Below are 20,823 nucleotides of genomic sequence, written 5' to 3' on the forward strand. Positions count from 1 at the left end.
TTGGTGAACATGGGGGACAGAAATAGCGTGCTACATAGAAAGAGAGCATAGACAAAATGATCCCTTTTAATGGGGTAACTTTTATAACTATCTACTCACAACAATATTTGATGATTTGTCAGATCATACGAAAACATTTTACAATGTTAGCAGCAGATGATGATTTTGTTTATACTGTTCAAGAGGGATGTATATATACTTATATAAAGAACAAATCAATGGGTAATATGGTATCTCCACAAGATTACACAATACGGAACCTAGTGGCTGTTCATGGCTACGTTTTAATAGTACATATTGGTGCAATTATTCCTCTTGTGTGGCCTGTTAAAAAGTGGAGACAGGAGAACGGTTCAGTTCTACAATAACCAGAGAGCGGTTTCAAAAAATGTTATGCCTTAATTGTCGATCTACACTTGTTATTTATTTAATTACATGCGTGGAATGTGATTTACAATATGTGGGTTTAACGACCCATGAGATCAGAACACAAATTAAGAAATACCTCTCAGATATTAGAATTGGTGCCTCTACAACACCCTTGATTAGAGACTTTTAAATATCCATTACAAAGATGCAGATAGTTTTAAATTGACAGTTATTGAAAAAGTGTTGGAAACAGAGATAAACTACTAGCGAAAAGAGAAATATTTTGGATTTTTAAACTGAAGTCAAGGGTACCAAATGGACTAAACTTAGAATATGACCTCATACATTTTTGGTAGATATGGGACATAAACAACTCTCACTGGAGGTTACAACAATTTACAAGTAACAATAACAAGAATAAAATTAAAAACAAATATAAGCAAGTTAAAGAGTTCTAGCAAATACAAATTAGACACTGTGCATTAGAATATTATTTCAGTTTTCAGATATCACTTTCCAGAAATGGGATTTTTACCTTTGGATTTGAACAACAGGAATGAATAAGCATAAATGGGGATATTTCTAATCCTTAACAGCTTTAGAGTATGTTTGCTGATATCTGTGTTACTGTGAAAAAGCCAGTATCAATCTGGTTATTCCATATATATTTTTAGCCAGGTAACTAGCAAATTAATAAACAAGAAGGTTTGATTATGTGAAGTTCTCTATTATTTTCATATTGTTCCCTTATGATAAGGAGTTTTAAAGTCTCAGGCTGTTAAAGTTATCTTAGCAAGACCAGTGATTATTTAATTAAATATCACTGGGACAAATGTCAATCTGAAGCCAGATTACTACATAATGTGTATAATTGAATGTTTATAATCTGTATAACATATTAAGCAATTCCACTTTTTGTGAGATATGTCAGTTGGTAATGCTAGTAATGGTGTGAACAGGTTAGGGTTAACTTGGCACGTAATAAGCTATTACCGAATATGAATGCAGGCGGTTCTTTTAAAGGACAGAAAGTATGGTGGTTTTAACAAATGGCTAGGAGTACAGTGTTAGCTGAAATGCGTCAGCTGTGTTTCATGTAGACATGTGTATTTTGTTTTGTTCTGAATCGAAATTCAGATGAATTCGCCAAATTCAGAGATTAGAACAATTCAAATTTCCGAATTACTCTAGCAACAAACTAAACTAATCCGAATGCATTTGTAACAAATAATTCTGAATTAGTTCAGATTTATTCGTTACATTCGAATTGCCATGGACTAATCACAATTCAGTATAAAAATTAAATGTAGTGAGATTTAGTGAGATAGAACAGTGAAATAATTCAGTTTGTGTAACTTGGAACCATCTGAATCAACATAACACATACCGATCTTCCGAATTTACTAATCGAATCGGAAACAAATACATCCGAATACATCCAAATGTATTTGAATCCAAATGAAACCGAAACGAATACATTCGAATGTATCCAAATTTGAATCGATCTGAAACGAAATTTGAAAAAATTAGAATCGGTCCGAAACGAACCGAAACAATTTTTTTTCGCTGTGCACGTCTAGTTTCATGCTTTCCTTTACTTCTACTAGTTACACCCGCAAGAATTGTCTATAAATTTTCATTTTTGGATACAAAAAAGAACTTTATTTTAATTATTAAATGCTGGATCCAGTGCTCCTAATGTGAGTTACCCAATTGGGATTGCATTATTTTCATATATACTCCCTGAACAATCTACACTATGAGGCGCTCTTTTGTTTTTTACTTCTACATCTCAATAATCCATCATAAAATTATATCAGCCATCCAAAGGACCAGGACCATTGTATTTATAGTGAAGTCTATGGTGATACATCAAGTAACTAAAAGTAAGTGACTGCAGAGCTAACCATATTTAGATACAGGATGTATGTGCAATAAACACATAATAGTCCCAGGTAAGCACACTAACCAAAAAGGGTCAAATCATGTTTGCAGACTCTTAGGTTAATCACAATGTATTGGCAATTTACTCAAATTGGTCAGCATGTTTTTTTGAGTGATCACAATCCAATACGGTTTTAATAGCACACAGCTGCGTATGTGTTTTTTTTAAAAAAAAAAAAATGAAAACGTGATTTGATGTGTTAATTACTTGTTATCAGGATCGAAACTGGTAAACCACTTAAGACTGACATATACAATGGTCCTTTTATACCTCTTAAGGTTTCAGTTCAGTTCTTATGAATTAACTCCTTTGTTCATGCTCATTTAGAGGTGTTATATTAACCTATTGTAATCCATACCCATCACTGCTAAACATAATGAATGTCATTTGTATCTTTTCCTGATAGACATATTGGAGACAAGTTTGCTCAGTAACTTTATTGTCACGTTTAATATTTTAAAAGTATTGCTTTTTTCCCCAGTATTTACAATTAGTGATTTTACAGCACCATTTTCTGGTTTGTCGTGATCTACATCTGAAAACAAGAAAATTTCTATTAGGACTTTTGTCATCGTATAAAATTGGATTTTAACAGCGCTAAAAGAGTAAAATGTGACATTGCTCCATTTCAATATTGTAGCTGCAAAGAAAATAACAATGTGACTTTGTGAAAAGGTTTTTAAAAGCAAACTCGCCTTGGTAAAAATGTCTTTCAATTGAGATTGAGCCTTTGGGAACACAAAGTCCAATCACATTCATGACGGTTGGCTAGATTACAAGTGGTGCGCTCATTTGTTTTCCGCTGGTGCACAAACTTAGCTAGAAGTAAGCACTCGTATTACAAGTTAAAAATTATGTTTGTACACTAGCGAAACCCGATGAGTGCTAACTTAAGGACTTCGGATATTGCGACTGCGTTATCTTCTTCTCCTAGACTTCAATGGAGCGTGCTGTTAAAAAACTTAACACATCTCTTACCCTCTAACCCGACACGCATTAGACCAACAGCACAACACCTGAAGTGAGTTATGAATATTTTACATTCCAATGTTCTTCACATAGAAGAAAATGTTCTTTTTACTTATATATATAATTTAGTGCTAGATTACAAGTGGAGTGCAAAATATCACTTTTGCAAAAGTGATATATGCGCTCCACTTCGTAATACCAGGCAACGCAAATGTGCACCGGTATTTCAAGTTATGTGCAATGCAAATGCAACCTCACGTACGCTTTGCACAGAAGCATTGCACTCACGAGAGCACTCTTTCATAGGCTCCAATGGGAACCTCAATCTGATTTTTATTTGAATGAATCAAGCAGATAGCTTTTGTATCTGTTCGGTGACATTGTCATTCAGTACGATGAGGTCATTTCAGTGTGTTAAGCAATAACCAGTGTTACATTGAAACCTTTTGAGTTAATCATTAATACGTTAAAAAGTGTTTTCTGGGTTTTATCAAATCCTTTAGTTTGCTTCACTGTGACACTCACCATACAGGGATGCGCCGCTGTCTCCTTTTTCTCCTGTTGGTAAAAAAACAAAACATATTAGCGAGTTTGGCTTAGATTACAATATACCTGCATCTTATTAAGCTGCATTGCATCGAAGGTTAAAGGGAAACTGAACCCAACTTATTTCTTTTGTGATTCAGATAGAGCAGGCAATTTTAAGCAACTTTCTAATTTACTCCTATTATCAATTTTTTCATTCTCTTGGTATCCTTATTTGAAAAGCAATAATGTAAGTTTAGATGTCAGCCCATTTTTGGTGAACAACCTGGGTTGTTCTTGCTGATTGGTGGATATATTCACCCACCAATAAACAAGTGCTGTCCAGGGTACTAAACCAAAAATTGCCTGGCTCCTTAGCTTAGATGCTTTCTTTTTCAAATAAAGATAGCAAGAGAACGAAGAAAAATGAATAATAGGAGTAAATTAGAAAGTTGCTTAAAATTGCCTGCTCTATCTGAATCACAAAAGAAACAAGTTGGGTTCAGTGTCCCTTTAATATTTTCTATATTTTAGTGTATTCAGTATTATCCAATGAATGTTAAAGGGATATGAAACTCAACATTATTTTTTCCTGATTCAGATAGATCATACAATTTAAACAACTTTCCAATGTACTTCTGTTCTCTTGGTATCCTTTGTTGAAGGATCAGCAATGCACTACTGGGAGCTAGCTGAAAACCAATAGCAAGAAGTATGCATATGAAGCCACCAATAAGCATCTTCTGAGCCTAACTAGGTATACTTTTCACAAAGGATACAAAGATAACATAGCACATTAGATAATAGAAATAAATTGGAAAGTTATTTAAAATTCTATTCTCTATCTGAATAATGAAAGAAAAAAATAGGTTTTGTGTCCCTTTAACCAGTATTAGATTTTGATATTGATATAATTTCGGAGCCTGGTAAATTAAAGCCTAGATTACGAGTGAAGCACAAAATCTTGCGAGCATGATATTTGCACTCCACTCATTAGGTGCAATGTGAACACGCAGCATTGGGCACTAAATTAAAAATATATATGTATATTGTCACGCCACCATGGCTGTTGCCAGGGACGCAACACTCCCTCTCTGCTCGTTGCCTAGGATGCTCTGGCGGTTGCCAAGGATCCGGCGGTTCCTCTAAATGTAAGGCGATGATGTCATCGCTGCACATCTCCTCCTCCCTGAAGCCGGGTCCTTGAGCTCTTGGCGTGAATTGGCAGCTATGTAAGTACTTGCTTCACTTACATTCTCTGCCCAAGTATAGGTGTTACTGTGTGTGCTCCTGGGTGCTATTATATGTATATGCTGGACGGTTATTACGTTACTGAACGCTGCCTGTCTGACTCTACTTGCTTATCCCCTAAAGTGCTGGATTGCCATAACGTTGCTGAACTCTGCCTGTCTGACTCTACTTGCTTATCCCCTAAAGTGCTGGATTGCCATAACATTGCTGAACTCTGCCTGTCTGACTCTACTTGCTTATCCCCTCAAGTGCTGGATTGCCATAACATTGCTGAACTCTGCCTGTCTGACTCTACTTGCTTATCCCCTAAAGTGCCGGATTGCCATAACGTTGCTGAACTCTGCCTGTCTGACTCTACTTGCTTATCCCCTAAAGTGCTGGATTGCCATAACATTGCTGAACTCTGCCTGTCTGACTCTACTTGCTTATCCCCTCAAGTGCTGGATTGCCATAACGTTGCTGAACTCTGCCTGTCTGACTCTACTTGCTTATCCCCTAAAGTGCTGGATTACCATAACGTTGCTGAACTCTGCCTGTCTGACTCTACTTGCTTATCCCCTAAAGTGCCGGATTGCCATAACATTGCTGAACTCTGCCTGTCTGACTCTACTTGCTTATCCCCTAAAGTGCTGGATTGCCATAACGTTGCTGAACTCTGCCTGTCTGACTCTACTTGCTTATCCCCTAAAGTGCTGGATTGCCATAACGTTGCTGAACTCTGCCTGTCTGACTCTGCTTGCTTAACATAAAAATCTTCAGAGGAAGCCTGCACCACTCACCAAACTTCAGGGGCACGGAAAGGGGACAAGCCACATCTCATCATCATACTGTATAATTCAAGAAATTTCCAGCCTCCAAAACATCAGTTAAAAGACCTTTATTGTCTCATGCAGGGTCCATAATACAAACAACGTTTCAAACCAGCAATTGGTTCTTAGTCATGTTCAGGTATCGATGTACAGGTTTGCCTTTTTATACCCATTAAACAATCAACAGGTTAAATAACACTGCCCTCTAGTGGACTATTTACAATACACATGTCTCTCAACACTAAATTATAAGTATTGATTAAAAAATCTTCCTATACAATTTATATTTATAACATGTGCATTGTTCAATATATATTAATTCTAAAATTCAAATAAAAACAAAGCTATACATAATATTAAAATCCTCTTCCCATGTGCAACACTTATAGGCCTAGATTACAAGTGGAGTGGGAAAGTGCTGGCACTATTGTGTGTTAAAATCGATACAGCTCAAGCTTTAAGCCCACAAATCACAAAAACTCAGTTGAAGCAGTGGTGTTCTTTATTTTGTTCTGTGTTATACTATTTCAATAAACATTAAGCAGAAAATACTTCACGTATACACACACATACATGTTTGACCGCTTCCCAGTCCTGCCCTCATGTCATATACCGGACTTGTTCAGCCAAAAATTTTGAAAAAGAAAATTTAGTTTCACATGAAATTTTCATTCCGAATATTCGGGGGAATTGTTTTTTCCGAATATTTGTTGGCTGCACTACTCGGTACAGAATTTTAGTTAAATTTGTTTTCGTTAAAGCGAATGTAAATGTTTCAAAGCTACAGGTAAAAAGTTTACAGTACTCTGGAGAGCGTACTAACCCGATCCTCTTCTTGCTAGAACCCTGACTCCGCTAACAGGTGGACCTGCACTAAAGTTCTGGCAAGAAGAGAATCGAGTTACCACACTCTCCAGAGCGTGTTAGGATAAGTATTGTACCCCTAAAAAGTAATTTAAAGAAAATTAATGAATACAGGTGGATTTCATCAGTATTTTTTTCATTTTCTTTAAATTTTGCTGGTTCATTCTTTGGGATATTCATTTTTTTTTTCATTGAAACGAATGTCTGATTTTCATTACCAATGTGCATTTGTAAAAAAAACAAACGCATGTCCCTATCATATACTGTATGCCTTTAATTCTGCCACAAGATCTCTTTTTTACTTCTAAACCTGTCTCATAAGTATAAGGGAAAAAATGCTTATCGAATCCTTTCCATCAGAGGAGGGGAAAAATAACACTCTTAACTTAAATAACGTTATAAATATTGAATGCTGTGAATAAAGATAGACAACTTTTAGTGGGAAATGTTTGACCGTTACAGGTCAGAAAATTTATTAAAACTTTAACTTAGTATTGAAAAGAACCGACAGAACGACTAAATATGGCGGCATAGAGACCAACTAACCCAGTACAGCAAGGAGATCACCGGGCCAACGGAAACAGCAGCAGAGGGGTCTCTGCTCTAAAGGAGATGACGCTGAGGGGTTACAGAGATCACGTGACCATCCCCCAAGAGGGAGGGAGAAGGGTTACTGTCACGTGCACGCGAGGCCTACCGCTCCTCCCCGGAAGTCTGGTCATCACTCACCTCTAGCGACCTTCTCCTGCGCAACAGGACTGGGACCTTCCCTAATCTGCAACAATGTTGCACCCCAATACCAAACCTCTCTCTTCTAACCGACTCTCCTGCAGCCTTAACCCTTAGCCTGCTCCAGTCTCATGCTGAGCCCTACACTGTTTTAAGGGATTAAATGCTTATCGGATCCTTTCCATCAGAGGAGGGGAAAAAGAACACAAAATATTGAATGCTGTGAATAAATAAAGACAGACAACTTTTAGTGGGAAATTTTTGACCGTTACAGGTCAGAAAAGTTATTAAAACTTTAACTTAGTATTGAAAAGAACCGACAGAACGACTAAATATGGTGGCATAGAGACCAACTAACCCATTACAGCAAGGAGATCACCGGGCCAACGGAAACAGCAGCAGAGGGGTCTCTGCTCTAAAGGAGATGACGCTGAGGGGGTTACAGAGATCACGTGACAATCCCCCAAGAGGGAGGGAGAAGGGTTACCGTCATGTGCATGTGTGGTATACCTTTAACTCTAACCCCTCCTATTTGGTCTCCACCCTATTTAAGGACTACCTGTAACACTCATTTACTGCCTGATTATTGAAGTCATAGCTACTCTGTTGTAGCTTTCCTTATTTCAGGTCTCCTATTGCTTGTATCCTGTGCAAAGTGGTTTACTATGTTTACTTTTGCTTCATCTTGAATCTCTTACGATCTTATCGTTACTTTGTCATTACCGAGTCTGGATCATTCAACGGCCGGATCTACTTTTTCACCGCTACCCGGAAGTAAGCCGCATTCACACACGCTGCCTGTCCCAGACACGGATCTTCCAATGCGGTAACAGAATAACCACGGTCCTCAAGGTGGTAACGTACACGAACAAAGCTAAAGCCTTTAAACTTCATACCTGTTTGTTTTTTGTCACCATTCTGAATTATTGGGCATATCCTATTACCTGCAACATCCAATATAAACAAACATTGTGTGTCTGTGGAATGTCTGAACTTGTAAATATTTTAGGCTGTGTGTGATTGCGTGAAGTAAAAAGGATCAATTGTTTCTACCATTTCTGATTCTGAGCGTGTCAGTATTTCTTTATCATCTGTGGCCTCCGTTTACATATATATATATCGAACATAAGATATATATTATATTAATAAATCCTTATGTTTATTAACACCTAAGTCAGTAGTTAATATATAAATTCATCATATATTAAATGTCTCATATTGTTTAATCAGGCTACATAGAAGTTGTTTTCTGATTACTACAAAAAAGAGCAACAAGCTCTAATTTTAGGGCTAACCTTTATAACAAATGTACAAATGCTTGTTTACTGAAATACAAAGCTCAGAATACCACATAATAATCAGGCCCAAAACCGTATTTTGAAATAATTATCATTATGGATCCTAATGAAATAAAAAAGGAGTTTAATAATGTCTATCTTAAACTTGATTATTTAGCAAGAGCTGTGACTGAAGTGCAGACTGAAAATGCTGCACTTAAAACTATAGTTAAAGATTTTGTTACACAAAAGCCTCATGAACCACCTGAACCTCATATTAATTATCCACAACCTTTTTCAGGGAAACGTTCTGAGTTCAGGGAATTTAAGAATGCCTGTAATTTATTATTTTCTCTTAGACCTAAGACTTATCATACTGAGCGGATTAAAGTATGTACCACAATATCTTTCCTACAAGGTGAACCCAGGACTTGGGCTAATAGGTTTTTTGAAAACAATAACCCTATCCTGGATTCATTACAAGATTTTTTTTCTGCTTTAACAAGTCTATATCAAGACTCAAATTCTCAAATAAATGCTGAAACGAGATTGAGGTCTTTAAAACAGGGTAAGAGAAATGTGGAAGATTATACCACTGAGTTTCAGATGTGGGCAGAGGACTCTCAGTGGAATGAAATCAGTTTGAAGAATCAATATCGTTTAGGTTTATCTGAAACACTCAAAGATGAACTTTCCCGTCTTGAGATCCCAGATACCCTTGAGGGTCTTATTAAATTAAGTACATCTTTAGATCGCCTCTTATGATACCCCATCCAGAAAACCTTACCAAGTCACAACAAGTCATGACAGAGCTCATGGCAGTGCTACCCCTATGGAGATTGGTGTTCTTAGAGGACCTCTGCCACCAGAGGAAAAAATTAGAAGGAGGTTGGAAAATCTCTGTTTATACTGTGCTCAAAAAGAACATGTAGTATCTACTTGTCCTTTGTTGAAAAAACAAAAGAATGGTAAGACAATAACCAGTGACTTTATTTACAGCATAGCTAATGATACACACATGACTTTGTCCATTTCTTTACAGTGGGACCAGAAAAATATCCAAACCAAGGCATTAATTGATTCAGGAGCATCCGGAAATTACATTGATTCCACTTATGTAAATAAAAATCGAATACCTATTATTTGTAAACAAAATCCTGTGTCTATTAAGTTGATAGATGGTTCATTAATAGAACAAGGACCTATTACACATCATACTGTTCCCCTGCTTGTAACATCATTGCAGGGACACACTGAATATTTATCTTTTGATCTCATATCCATACATCAGCATACTCTCATCCTAGGCTATCCTTGGTTGAAGAAACACAACCCACACATAAATTGGGTTTCAAATAAGGTAACATTAGATTCTGCTTTTTGTTTAAACACTTGTTACCCACATCAAACCATAGCGTCACTTGATATTGGTTTACCCTCGTGTTATCAGGATTTGGCAGAAGTATTTAATTTAAAAGAGGCAGAAAACCTTCCACCCCATAGGGAATTTGACTGTCCTATCGATATAATACCTGGTTCCAAAATCCCTCATGGTAAGATCTATCCTCTCTCTCAAGAGGAACTCCAGTATATAAGAAATTACCTAGACGAAAATTTACGTAAGGGATTTATTTCACACTCCACATCCCCTGCAGCTGCAGGAATGTTTCTAGTAAGAAACAAGGATGGTACCATAAGACCTATTATTGATTATAGAGCATTAAATAACATCACAAAAAAAAACAGATACCCTTTACCTTTAATACCTGAACTTTTGGAACGTCTAACTGGTGCAACTATTTACACCAAATTAGATTTAAAGGGATCTTATAATTTGATTAGAATCAAAGAAGGTCACGAATGGAAAACGGCATTCAGGACCAGATATGGCCTTTTCCAATATAATGTAATGCCTTTCGGTCTGAGTAATGCTCCGGCAACTTTTCAGTTTTTTATAAATGAGATCTTTCGTGACCTGATAGACGTTTGTGTCATAATATACCTTGACGACATCTTAATTTATTCTAGAACACCACAAGAACCTGAAAAACATGTACGCTGGGTATTAACTCGTTTAAAAGAACACAAACTATATGCTAAACTGGAAAAATGTTCCTTTCATGTCACAGAAATAAAATTCTTGGGTTATATCATCAGTCCCAACAAAATACAAATGGATCCGGAGAAGGTATCAGCAATTCTAAATTGGCCTACTCCTACTTCCACAAAATCTGTACAACGATTCATTGGTTTTGCGAATTTTTATAGGAAGTTTATAAAAAATTTCTCTTCAATCGTTAAACCATTAACAACACTTACTAGTGAAAAACAAAGATTTAAGTGGACAGAATCCGCTAGTATTGCCTTTAATAAATTGAAAGAATATTTTACTACAGCACCCATTCTAGCTATGCCAGATTTTGATTTAGAATTTATCCTTGAAGTAGATGCATCCGACTCAGGTATCGGTGCAGTTTTATCACAACAAGATAAGAACAAGACTGAGATTCATCCTATTGCTTTCTATTCAAAAATGTTAACTAGCGCTGAGAAAAACTATAGCATAGGAGATAAAGAACTTCTAGCTATAAAACGTGCCCTAGATCACTGGAGACATTTATTAGAAGGTTCTAAATTACCTTTTAAGATTTATACCGACCATAAAAATCTTGAATTTCTAAAAACAAGTAAGACCTTGTCTGCAAGACAAGCAAGATGGTCTATATTCTTTGATCGTTTCAATTTTCTTTTAACCTACAGACCGGGACACTTGAATACCAAAGCCGATGCTCTCTCTAGACTACATGAACAAGACACTCATAATCAAATTAACCAAATCATTCCAAAAGAAAAAATTATAGGTTTACTAACACCTTTAGAAGAGGAGATATTAAAAGAATTAAAACATGACCCACCACATGGAATAGACTGTCAAAAAGATTCCAATACTGGTCTTTTTTATCATAATTCTAAACTATATATCCCCAAACAAATTAGATCTTCTATTCTTAAACAAACCCATGATGGGACACTAGCGGGTCATCCAGGTATTTCTAAAACTATAGACCTAACCAGGAGAAATTATTGGTGGCCACTCATGGATACCTATATTACAAATTACGTAAAACATTGTGATACCTGTGCCAGAAACAAGTTAGCTCACAAAAGACCATCAGGTCTTTTATCTCCTCTGCCTATTCCTGACAAACCCTGGAGTACCATATCAATGGACTTTATTGTCGAGTTACCTGAATCCCACCATTACAATACTATTTTAGTTGTCATTGACCATTTAACAAGACTGGCTCATTACATTCCCCTAAAAGGTCTCCCTACAGCTTTCACTACAGCTCACGTTTTCCTAGACAACATAGTTCGCTTACATGGACTGCCTAAAGTTATTATAACTGATCGTGGTACACAGTTTACCTCTAATTTTTGGAGATCCTTATGTAAGCTAATCAAGATTGATTCAAGATACTCAACCGCTTTTCACCCTCAGATAAATGGCCTTACAGAACGACTCAACCAAACCCTTGAACAATATCTTCGTTGTTATATATCTCATCTGCAGGATGACTGGTCATCTTATTTACCTTTGGCAGAATTCTGTTATAACAATACTACTTCTTCATCAACTAAACTATCCCCATTCTTCGTTACTTATGGATATCATCCTACTACCATTTCCTTGTCCTCTCAACAAGTGAACTCTCCCTCAGCATTGGATTTCGCAACTACTCTACAAGAAAGACTTAACATCCTGAAAAAACATCTTTCGGAAGCTAAAGATTATCAAAAAAGGTTGTATGATACCCATCACACTGCTAGCCCGGCTTATCAGATTGGAGATTTAGTACTACTCTCGACAAAGAATCTCAAACTTTCAGTTCCTAGCAAAAAGTTAGCAAATCAATACTTGGGTCCTTTTAAGATTTCTAAAATAATCAACCTCAATGCTGTGAGATTAGAGCTTCCCCAGGATTTTAAGATTCACCCCTCTTTTCATGTCTCTTTGTTAAAGCCATATCTTCCTTCACCTCAGTCCCTCTCCTTGACTCGACCACCTCCAATACTCATTGATGATCGAGAGGAGTATGAAGTTGAAGCTGTGTTGGATTCTAGGATCCATAGGCGGAGGTTGGAGTACCTTGTGAAATGGAAAGGTTATGGTTCGGAGGATAACTCTTGGCAGCTTCATTCTGATCTTCGCACTCCCCGTCTTCTACGAAATTTTCATCGCCGCTATCCTGAGAAACCTAGTTTGGAAACCCCTGGGGTGCTTCCTTGAAGGGGGGGAGATGTGGTATACCTTTAACTCTAACCCCTCCTATTTGGTCTCCACCCTATTTAAGGACTACCTGTAACACTCATTTACTGCCTGATTATTGAAGTCATAGCTACTCTGTTGTAGCTTTCCTTATTTCAGGTCTCCTATTGCTTGTATCCTGTGCAAAGTGGTTTACTATGTTTACTTTTGCTTCATCTTGAATCTCTTACGATCTTATCGTTACTTTGTCATTACCGAGTCTGGATCATTCAACGGCCGGATCTACTTTTTCACCGCTACCCGGAAGTAAGCCGCATTCACACACGCTGCCTGTCCCAGACACGGATCTTCCAATGCGGTAACAGAATAACCACGGTCCTCAAGGTGGTAACGTACACGAACAAAGCTAAAGCCTTTAAACTTCATACCTGTTTGTTTTTTGTCACCATTCTGAATTATTGGGCATATCCTATTACCTGCAACATCCAATATAAACAAACATTGTGTGTCTGTGGAATGTTTGAACTTGTAAATATTTTAGGCTGTGTGTGATTGCGTGAAGTAAAAAGGATCAATTGTTTCTACCATTTCTGATTCTGAGCGTGTCAGTATTTCTTTATCATCTGTGGCCTCCGTTTACATATATATATATATCGAACATAAGATATATATTATATTAATAAATCCTTATGTTTATTAACACCTAAGTCAGTAGTTAATATATAAATTCATCATATATTAAATGTCTCATATTGTTTAATCAGGCTACATAGAAGTTGTTTTCTGATTACTACAAAAAAGAGCAACAAGCTCTAATTTTAGGGCTAACCTTTATAACAAATGTACAAATGCTTGTTTACTGAAATACAAAGCTCAGAATACCACAGCATGTGAGGCCTACCACTCCTTCCCGGAAGTCTGGTCATCACTCACCCCTAGCGACCTTCTCCTGCGCAACAGGCCTGGGATCTCCCGCCCCAAGGAAGCATTTTAATGATGCACTTGCCGCCACACACCACAGCCTGACTTAAAGGAGGGGTGAGATGGCCCTTTGAATATCCCCTATAAACAAATCAAGCCCTAAATCAGAGAGGTGTACTTTGTCCCTTCTATAAAGCTCTGTTCTGTCAGCCGAGATGGCCTCGTGCCGTACCATGAAGCCACCTGATTCTATATGCCACTGTATGAGCAGACATATGCCTCCAATGGAGGTGGGGAACTATGTTTGACCAACCGATTGTTACAACGGGAATACGGACTTTCAACCAATTAATGTCCGATTGCATAATTTTTACCAGTTAGAGCACTGGGATGGTCTCCACGTCATTACCCCCTAAGTGAAGGATTAGGATATGAGGTTTCCTCCATTGTACGAGGGCCTCAGAGATCTTCCCTGCTAGTTGTGGCCAGCACATACCCCTGTCACCTAACCACCTAATAGAGGCTTTGTGGGAAGGGAAACCTAAGGACTGGCCAGCTGGAAGTGAGGCGCAATGGAGAGAGGCCCAGTGGACGAAGGAGTGACCCACAATCCAGATTCTCTTCACGCCGGGGTTAGCTTCTGTGGAGACAAAGAATTTAGTATTTTGGAAAAAACAGTTGAAAGTTATACATTCGAGTGGACATAGATTTTAAAACAATTGGATCGCCAACGCCCCATGCGTTTGATGTCCTTGCTCAAGGAACCTAACTGCGCCGAATTCGTTGCTGCCCCTATATGAAAAGAGTGCGGTGCAAGTTTGCTAGCATCCAGCCCAGCCTTAACTGCCGCTAGCTTCAAGACCCTACTAAATTGGAATTTGGACAGGGACCTACCGTCTGCATGAATCAAAAACTGGCCTGGGACTTGATGCCTGCTGACCAAATACAAGTTTACTAATGTTACCGGCAGCGAGCGCTATCAACCTTTGGTGGAATAGGGATCCAAATTCCTTTCCCTATCTGGTCCGTTTTAGAATGTGGGATAAAGAGCAAGAGTGAGTCAATTGCTGCCCTAACATGAGCAAGTTGAACTCCCCTCCCTGACTTCTGCTTGGAGGGGGCCACTAACTCACTGACTCTAAGTGCCCCAGCGAAGGCTAAAACAAAGGCTGTTTTAAAAAGTAAAACCTCAAACGCCGAAGTGCAAATGCTGTCCAGTTCCTGCACCAACTGTTCTAGGCGCTTGCTGGTAATGGGCTCACGAGAATTGCATTTTCGTGGCTGTATTCTACCCCAACCGTTAACCACTTGTCTAATAAAAAAGGAATTTGTCGGGTCAGGTATGGACAAAGCCCTATAAAAAAAGGAAAGAGCAGCTAGCTTAGACTGAATTTCACCCTGGCGAATGCCCGAGGTGTGCAAACTCACCAACCAATCACACAATGTTTCCTGAGATCCCTGAGCAGCATCGACTCCCTTGGACAGACAGAACTTTTCCCAATCGTTCCACATTCTTACGTAAGCGTGCCATGTGGATGGAGCTAAGGAGGAGCGAACCAGAGGAAGCAAAGCTATCCAGGAACTACCAGCTGCCAAAGGAAATCAGGACAACGTAAGCCTACTGGGGACGCCCTAGGAACAAGCTGTCTAAAAGTCTCCCATTCAAATTGCGACAAGGCGCCCGCCACTACGTTGTTTACCCCGGGGACGTGTCGTGCTTGGAACTGAATGTTGAGCTCTAAACAGCGCAACACCAAGTGACGCAGCAAAGTTATTACCCTTGCGGAAGTGGCCGATAAGTTATTAATCTCGTATACAACGCTGGTGTTGTCTGTCCAGAACACAACAGTCCTGTGGTACCCCACAGCTCAATTGACAGGACTATGGGAAATAGTTCAAGGAGGGTTAAATTGCGAGTAAGGCCTGCCGGAGACCATGAACTCGGCCAGGGCTCTGCGCTCCACTCCCCCTGGAAGTAGGCCCCATATCCGTGCAATCCAGCTGCATCTGTAAAAAGGTGCAATAACTGATTAGAGATGGGATCTGAGCACCAAACCCGCACGCCATTAAACTGCAGAAGGAATTTCTCCCAGACTTTGAGATCCTCCAGCAAGTCTCCCGAGAGTGTAATTTTGGAATTGGGCTTGGACCTACCGATAAGCTGCCTTTCTAGCCTACGGTTAAAGACCCTACCCATGGGAATAACTCTACAGGCAAAGTTAAGCAAACCTAACAGTGATCGTAGCTGCTTAAGTGTAAGTATTCTGTTGGAAACAGCCGCTCTAACCGCCTCCAGCATGGCCTGAACCTTGTTTGTCGGTAATCTGCAGAGCATTGCAATGGTGTCAATTTCAATGCCTAGAAAAACTAGGCACAAAGTGGGACCCTCAGTTTTTTCTTCAGCTAAAGATACACCAAAATGGTTCATGATACCGCGCATCCTATTCATTAGAGTTATGCAATCATCCGACCCAGACCCAGAAAATCATCAAGGTAATGTACTATGGAATCGCCGCCCACGTCAGAGGCCACTACCCAGTGAAGGAAAGTGCTAAAAGCCTCAAACAATGCGCACGACAGGGAGCAGCCCATAGGCAGGCAACGATCCACATAATACAACCCTGAAAATTTACAACCCATGAGAGGAAAAACTGAAGGGTGAAGCGGCAATAGATGGAAGGCAGACTTAATGTCCAACTTCGCCAATAGAGCCACTGGTCCCGCCCTCCTAACCAGTTCTAGCGCACTATCAAAGGATTGGTAACGTACTGAACTGAGTTGTGGGTCGATAGCATAATTAACTGAGCTACCTTTTGGGTACGACAGGTTCTGAATAAGGCAAAATTTCTCAGAGTCTTTTTTGGGTACCACCTCCAGCGGAGAAATAACTAAATTACTTAAGGGAGTTGAAGGAAAAGGTTTGGCCATTCGGCCCAAGGCCAATTCCTTATTTATTTTTTCTCTCACCACTTCTGGGTGTTGGTAGGCCAAAATTAGGTTTCTATGAAAGTTTTCCAACCCTTAATGTTCCTGACTGTTGGGATTTTAAAACTGAAGGAAAACACCTCCCATAATATTTTTGCAGTCGCTTGGTCTGGGTAGGCTCGCAACCATGATTCCAGCGCGCGGACCCTAATTGGCGTTTCCAGCTTTTGTTCCCAAATTGGCGCTAACGGGCTTACTGCTTGTGGTGGTGTCCCTTCACTTCGTGCAATCACTGCCTGGTTGGGGACCTGAGCAAAATCTACAGGCATGTCTAAAGGAGCAGGCACTACCCCTGTCACACGTCTTATCCTGGAAGGCCCAGCATGTCCCTCCCCTTTTTCTAATTCTATTGGGACGAAATGGCTGAGAAGTAGTGTTTAATGAAGAGGTGGATCCCCTTTTTGGTCCATCCGCTGCCAAAGCAGGTGCTGAACCATCTTTGGTTCAGCACCTGGGTAGTGCTTGATTGGTAGCTAAATCAAGCTATCCAGTGTGATGAACCAAAAATGGGCCGGCTCCTATGCTTACATCCCTGTTTTTCTAAAAAAAGATACCAAGAGAGCGAAGAAAAATAATAAATGATAATAGGAGTAAATTAGAAAGTTGTTTAAAATTGCATGATCTATCTGAATCAGGAAATAAAAAATTGGGGTTCAGTATTCCTTTAGAGTGGATGAAGAGGAGCGGCCTTTGTGGTACACATATAACAGGATTTCCTATTGAGAACCCCTCATGGGGAAAACCTTGAATAGAATTTTATTAAAGTCAATTTCTTTTGGACTTTATTCTATATTGGTGACTATAATATTCCTTTAGAGTTATTATCTAAACATTCCCTCTAGTGTATACTAATGATTAGTTTTTTGTTATTTATCACGTTGATATTCACAGCCTCAGAATAACAGAATTTAGATGCAGTGAGATTAGCACTTTATTTGTAATATAATCCATACTTCTCTGTATTGTATATGTTTGAATTGCTCATATGGCATTTGTCTATACATAAATAAATGCGTCTGGCATCTAATAATAATGATTGTCACTTTTGTGTTTTAACTGGTGACCATTCAGTGAGAAAAATAATTATGTATTTCCCACCTTCTTCTGCGGTAGAAATCATTGACTTTTAATGGGACACTACTGAACTAAAAAAATATATGATTGATATGAAAGAGTAGCAATTGAACATGAGAATTAACAGGAAGTACGAAAACGCAAATATTTGTTGCGTTTTCACAAATCGAATATCTGAATAAATGCACTAATGTAAAAAATAAATAAATGAGCAAATACTTAAAAAAAAATGTCAGTATTCTCTAATTTCCTTTAAATTAGCCTTTAAATACCTCTAGCACGCTTGGAGATCCACGCTTTTATTTGGTGGAACGAAAATCCATTATAATTTGGTAATCAAATGTTACTTACGACTTTTTCAAATGTTACTTTTCTTTTCAAATGTTCATGATTAGATTGAATATTCACATTCAAAATTTCAAATGTAACATTTGATTTAACAAATACTATTCAGAAGTTAAATACTATAGTTCATATGGTAGGGAATTGTCACAACTGTTCCTTGATGGTATCCATCACCTTAATTTCCTCTGCTGCAGTTTACTCTTTGGCCACTAGAGGGATCAGGGCCGGACTGGGAAATCAGACCAGCCCTGGAAATTTGTATAGACCAGCCCGCCCCGCCCCCTCTGAGTCAACCCCGTCCCTTCATCTTAATCCCGCCCCCTCTGGTGCAGCCCCCTACGTATATCCATTAATAGTTACTCTCTGTAAAAGTCACATTTGGGGCAATACAGAGACTGCTTTCTTGGCCTGGTCGCAACTTTTTGCGACCCTGGAAGTTCCGCCACTGCCCTGTATATCAGCTATATACTCAAGTGAGATGTCAGATCATTATAACCAATGCCTTAGGGAATAGGATGCTGTGCTATAGGACTTCATTACATAGACAGCAAAGTAAAATGCCTGTAGTGTGTTGCTACAGCTGTTAGCTTGTGAGCACTAAGTTGTGACACAATTATTGTCATCAGATCAATGGGTTGTGACACACCTTTATTTTTATTCTTTTGCTATGCTTTTACTTTATTATTAACGTTAACTCTTGAAATTTCTCAGACAAGAATTATGACAATGAGCCCATACATACTCACACGCTCACACAGTCACACAGTCACACACACTCACTCACTTGCACTCACACGCACACTCACACACCAACAAGACATCAGACAGGATAGCTGCCAAGGTGTTGGGCTAAATTCTCTAGATAATCTAGAGAATTAAGCCCAACACCTGCTTTTGCAAAAATGCTCCAAGTAAAAACACTATGAATATATTCATTATGGTGGAGATATAATTATTCATAGTGTTTTTACTTGGAGCATTTGTAAAAGCAGGTGTTGGGCTAAATTCTCTAGATAATCTCCAAGTAAAAACACTATGAATAAATATATCTCCATTCTCCACCATAATGAATATCTGGATGAAGTGTAGATGCCATGCTTATATAAAACAGTCTGCCATATTTTGACAACACAGTCAGTATGTCTTCTACTGGACTTCACACAGACAGTCACTAACTTGTATCACATTCACTGTTCACAACAATAATTATTAAAAAAAATATATACTACATACGTGAGTCCTTTATGCACCCCCAAATGCCAAACAAAGCAGGACATGATCTAACACAAATGACTGGACACCTAATAATAAACAAAGAGCCTTGTTATGCAGCATCTTGCATACCCCTGGCCCCACACCTGCATATGGATTATCACAGGGCAGATCTACACGCAGTCAAATTATTTTTAAATCACATCTACATGGGAGACTCACAGCTTGCTGCTGCACAAAGAATGGTAATTGAAAGCATGATGATGTAATAGAGAAATCCAACAATTGCTCTCACCTGAGCTCAAACACAAGCCATTGTTGATCGTGATGGTGAATGAATCTTCAGACTTGAACCGAATGAATGATGTGCCTGCTGCCTGCCTCTGCTCTGCTTTCTGTCTGCTGCTGCCCAAGTTGCCGCCGGCGCCGGTCCTGCTCTATTCAGTTCCGTGACCGTCTGACTCCCTGGTCCTGCTGCTCCCACTGTCCAGTGTACTGTCCACATGTGACCCCTGCTTGAGCTTCAACTTACTGTATTACTCACTGACGCTGCACTGTGACGCAGCTGCTTCCAGGCTGAGGCTCCCTCCACTATGTCACGTGGTGAGAACACCAGTGAAATCAACTCAACTCACACAGTGGCGTGACATCACAAGCCGCCGGCGCCGGCCCACCCCACCTGACCTTGCCCGCGCCCTGCATATGATGATTTCTCGGCCCGGCTGAATCCTGAGTCCTCCTCCTCCTTAGCGGCCCAGGTCCTGGCCCTCAGTGAGTGACACTGCTTTGACAGACAGTCAGACTGAGCCTGTGACTGTGAGTGAGAGAGAGACAGTCTCAGACACAGACTTAGTCACTGTCTAAGTGAAATTATGATTCGCTATAATTTGGCTAAGGAGGGCTAGCTTATATTGGCTAAGTAAGTGAGGAGTTACTAGTTGCGGTAAGGTCCTTAGGTTAGCGCCGGCGGCCGGTTAACTTGCGGAGTCTAAGAGGGGGTTAATGTAACTTATAAATAAGTTAATAACAACAATAACAACTTTTACTACACAGTGCCGCAGCCTTACTGGTTACTAAGTCAGTGTAACAGCAGGGACTGATTACCTGCCGGCGGCATCAATATCGCAAAGCTGCAATTGCAAAAATATAATTTATACAGCTGCAGCCAGCCAGGCAGCCCAGCTGAGCTACCAGCCGGCGGCCCACCGGGATTTTTCCCGGTATCCCGGCTGCCCAATCCGGCCCTGAGAGGGATCACCTTTTTTGGTTTACTGGTAG

The 20,823-nt window shown here is 39.3% G+C and overlaps 1 protein-coding gene across 1 annotated transcript in view; it reads right to left on the reverse strand.

Annotated features, from left to right (window-relative positions):
* Positions 1 to 20,823, reverse strand: part of LOC128643189 (ficolin-2-like) — a 56,731-nt gene that overhangs the window by 24,269 nt on the left and 11,639 nt on the right. Inside the window, exon 4 of the mRNA XM_053696163.1 lies at positions 3,809 to 3,841. Within this exon, the coding sequence (XP_053552138.1) occupies positions 3,809 to 3,841 (33 nt within the window). The remainder of the gene's footprint in view (positions 1 to 3,808; positions 3,842 to 20,823) is intronic.

Source organism: Bombina bombina, chromosome 12, assembly GCF_027579735.1.
Source record: "Bombina bombina isolate aBomBom1 chromosome 12, aBomBom1.pri, whole genome shotgun sequence".
Classification (NCBI taxonomy): Eukaryota; Metazoa; Chordata; class Amphibia; order Anura; family Bombinatoridae; genus Bombina; species Bombina bombina.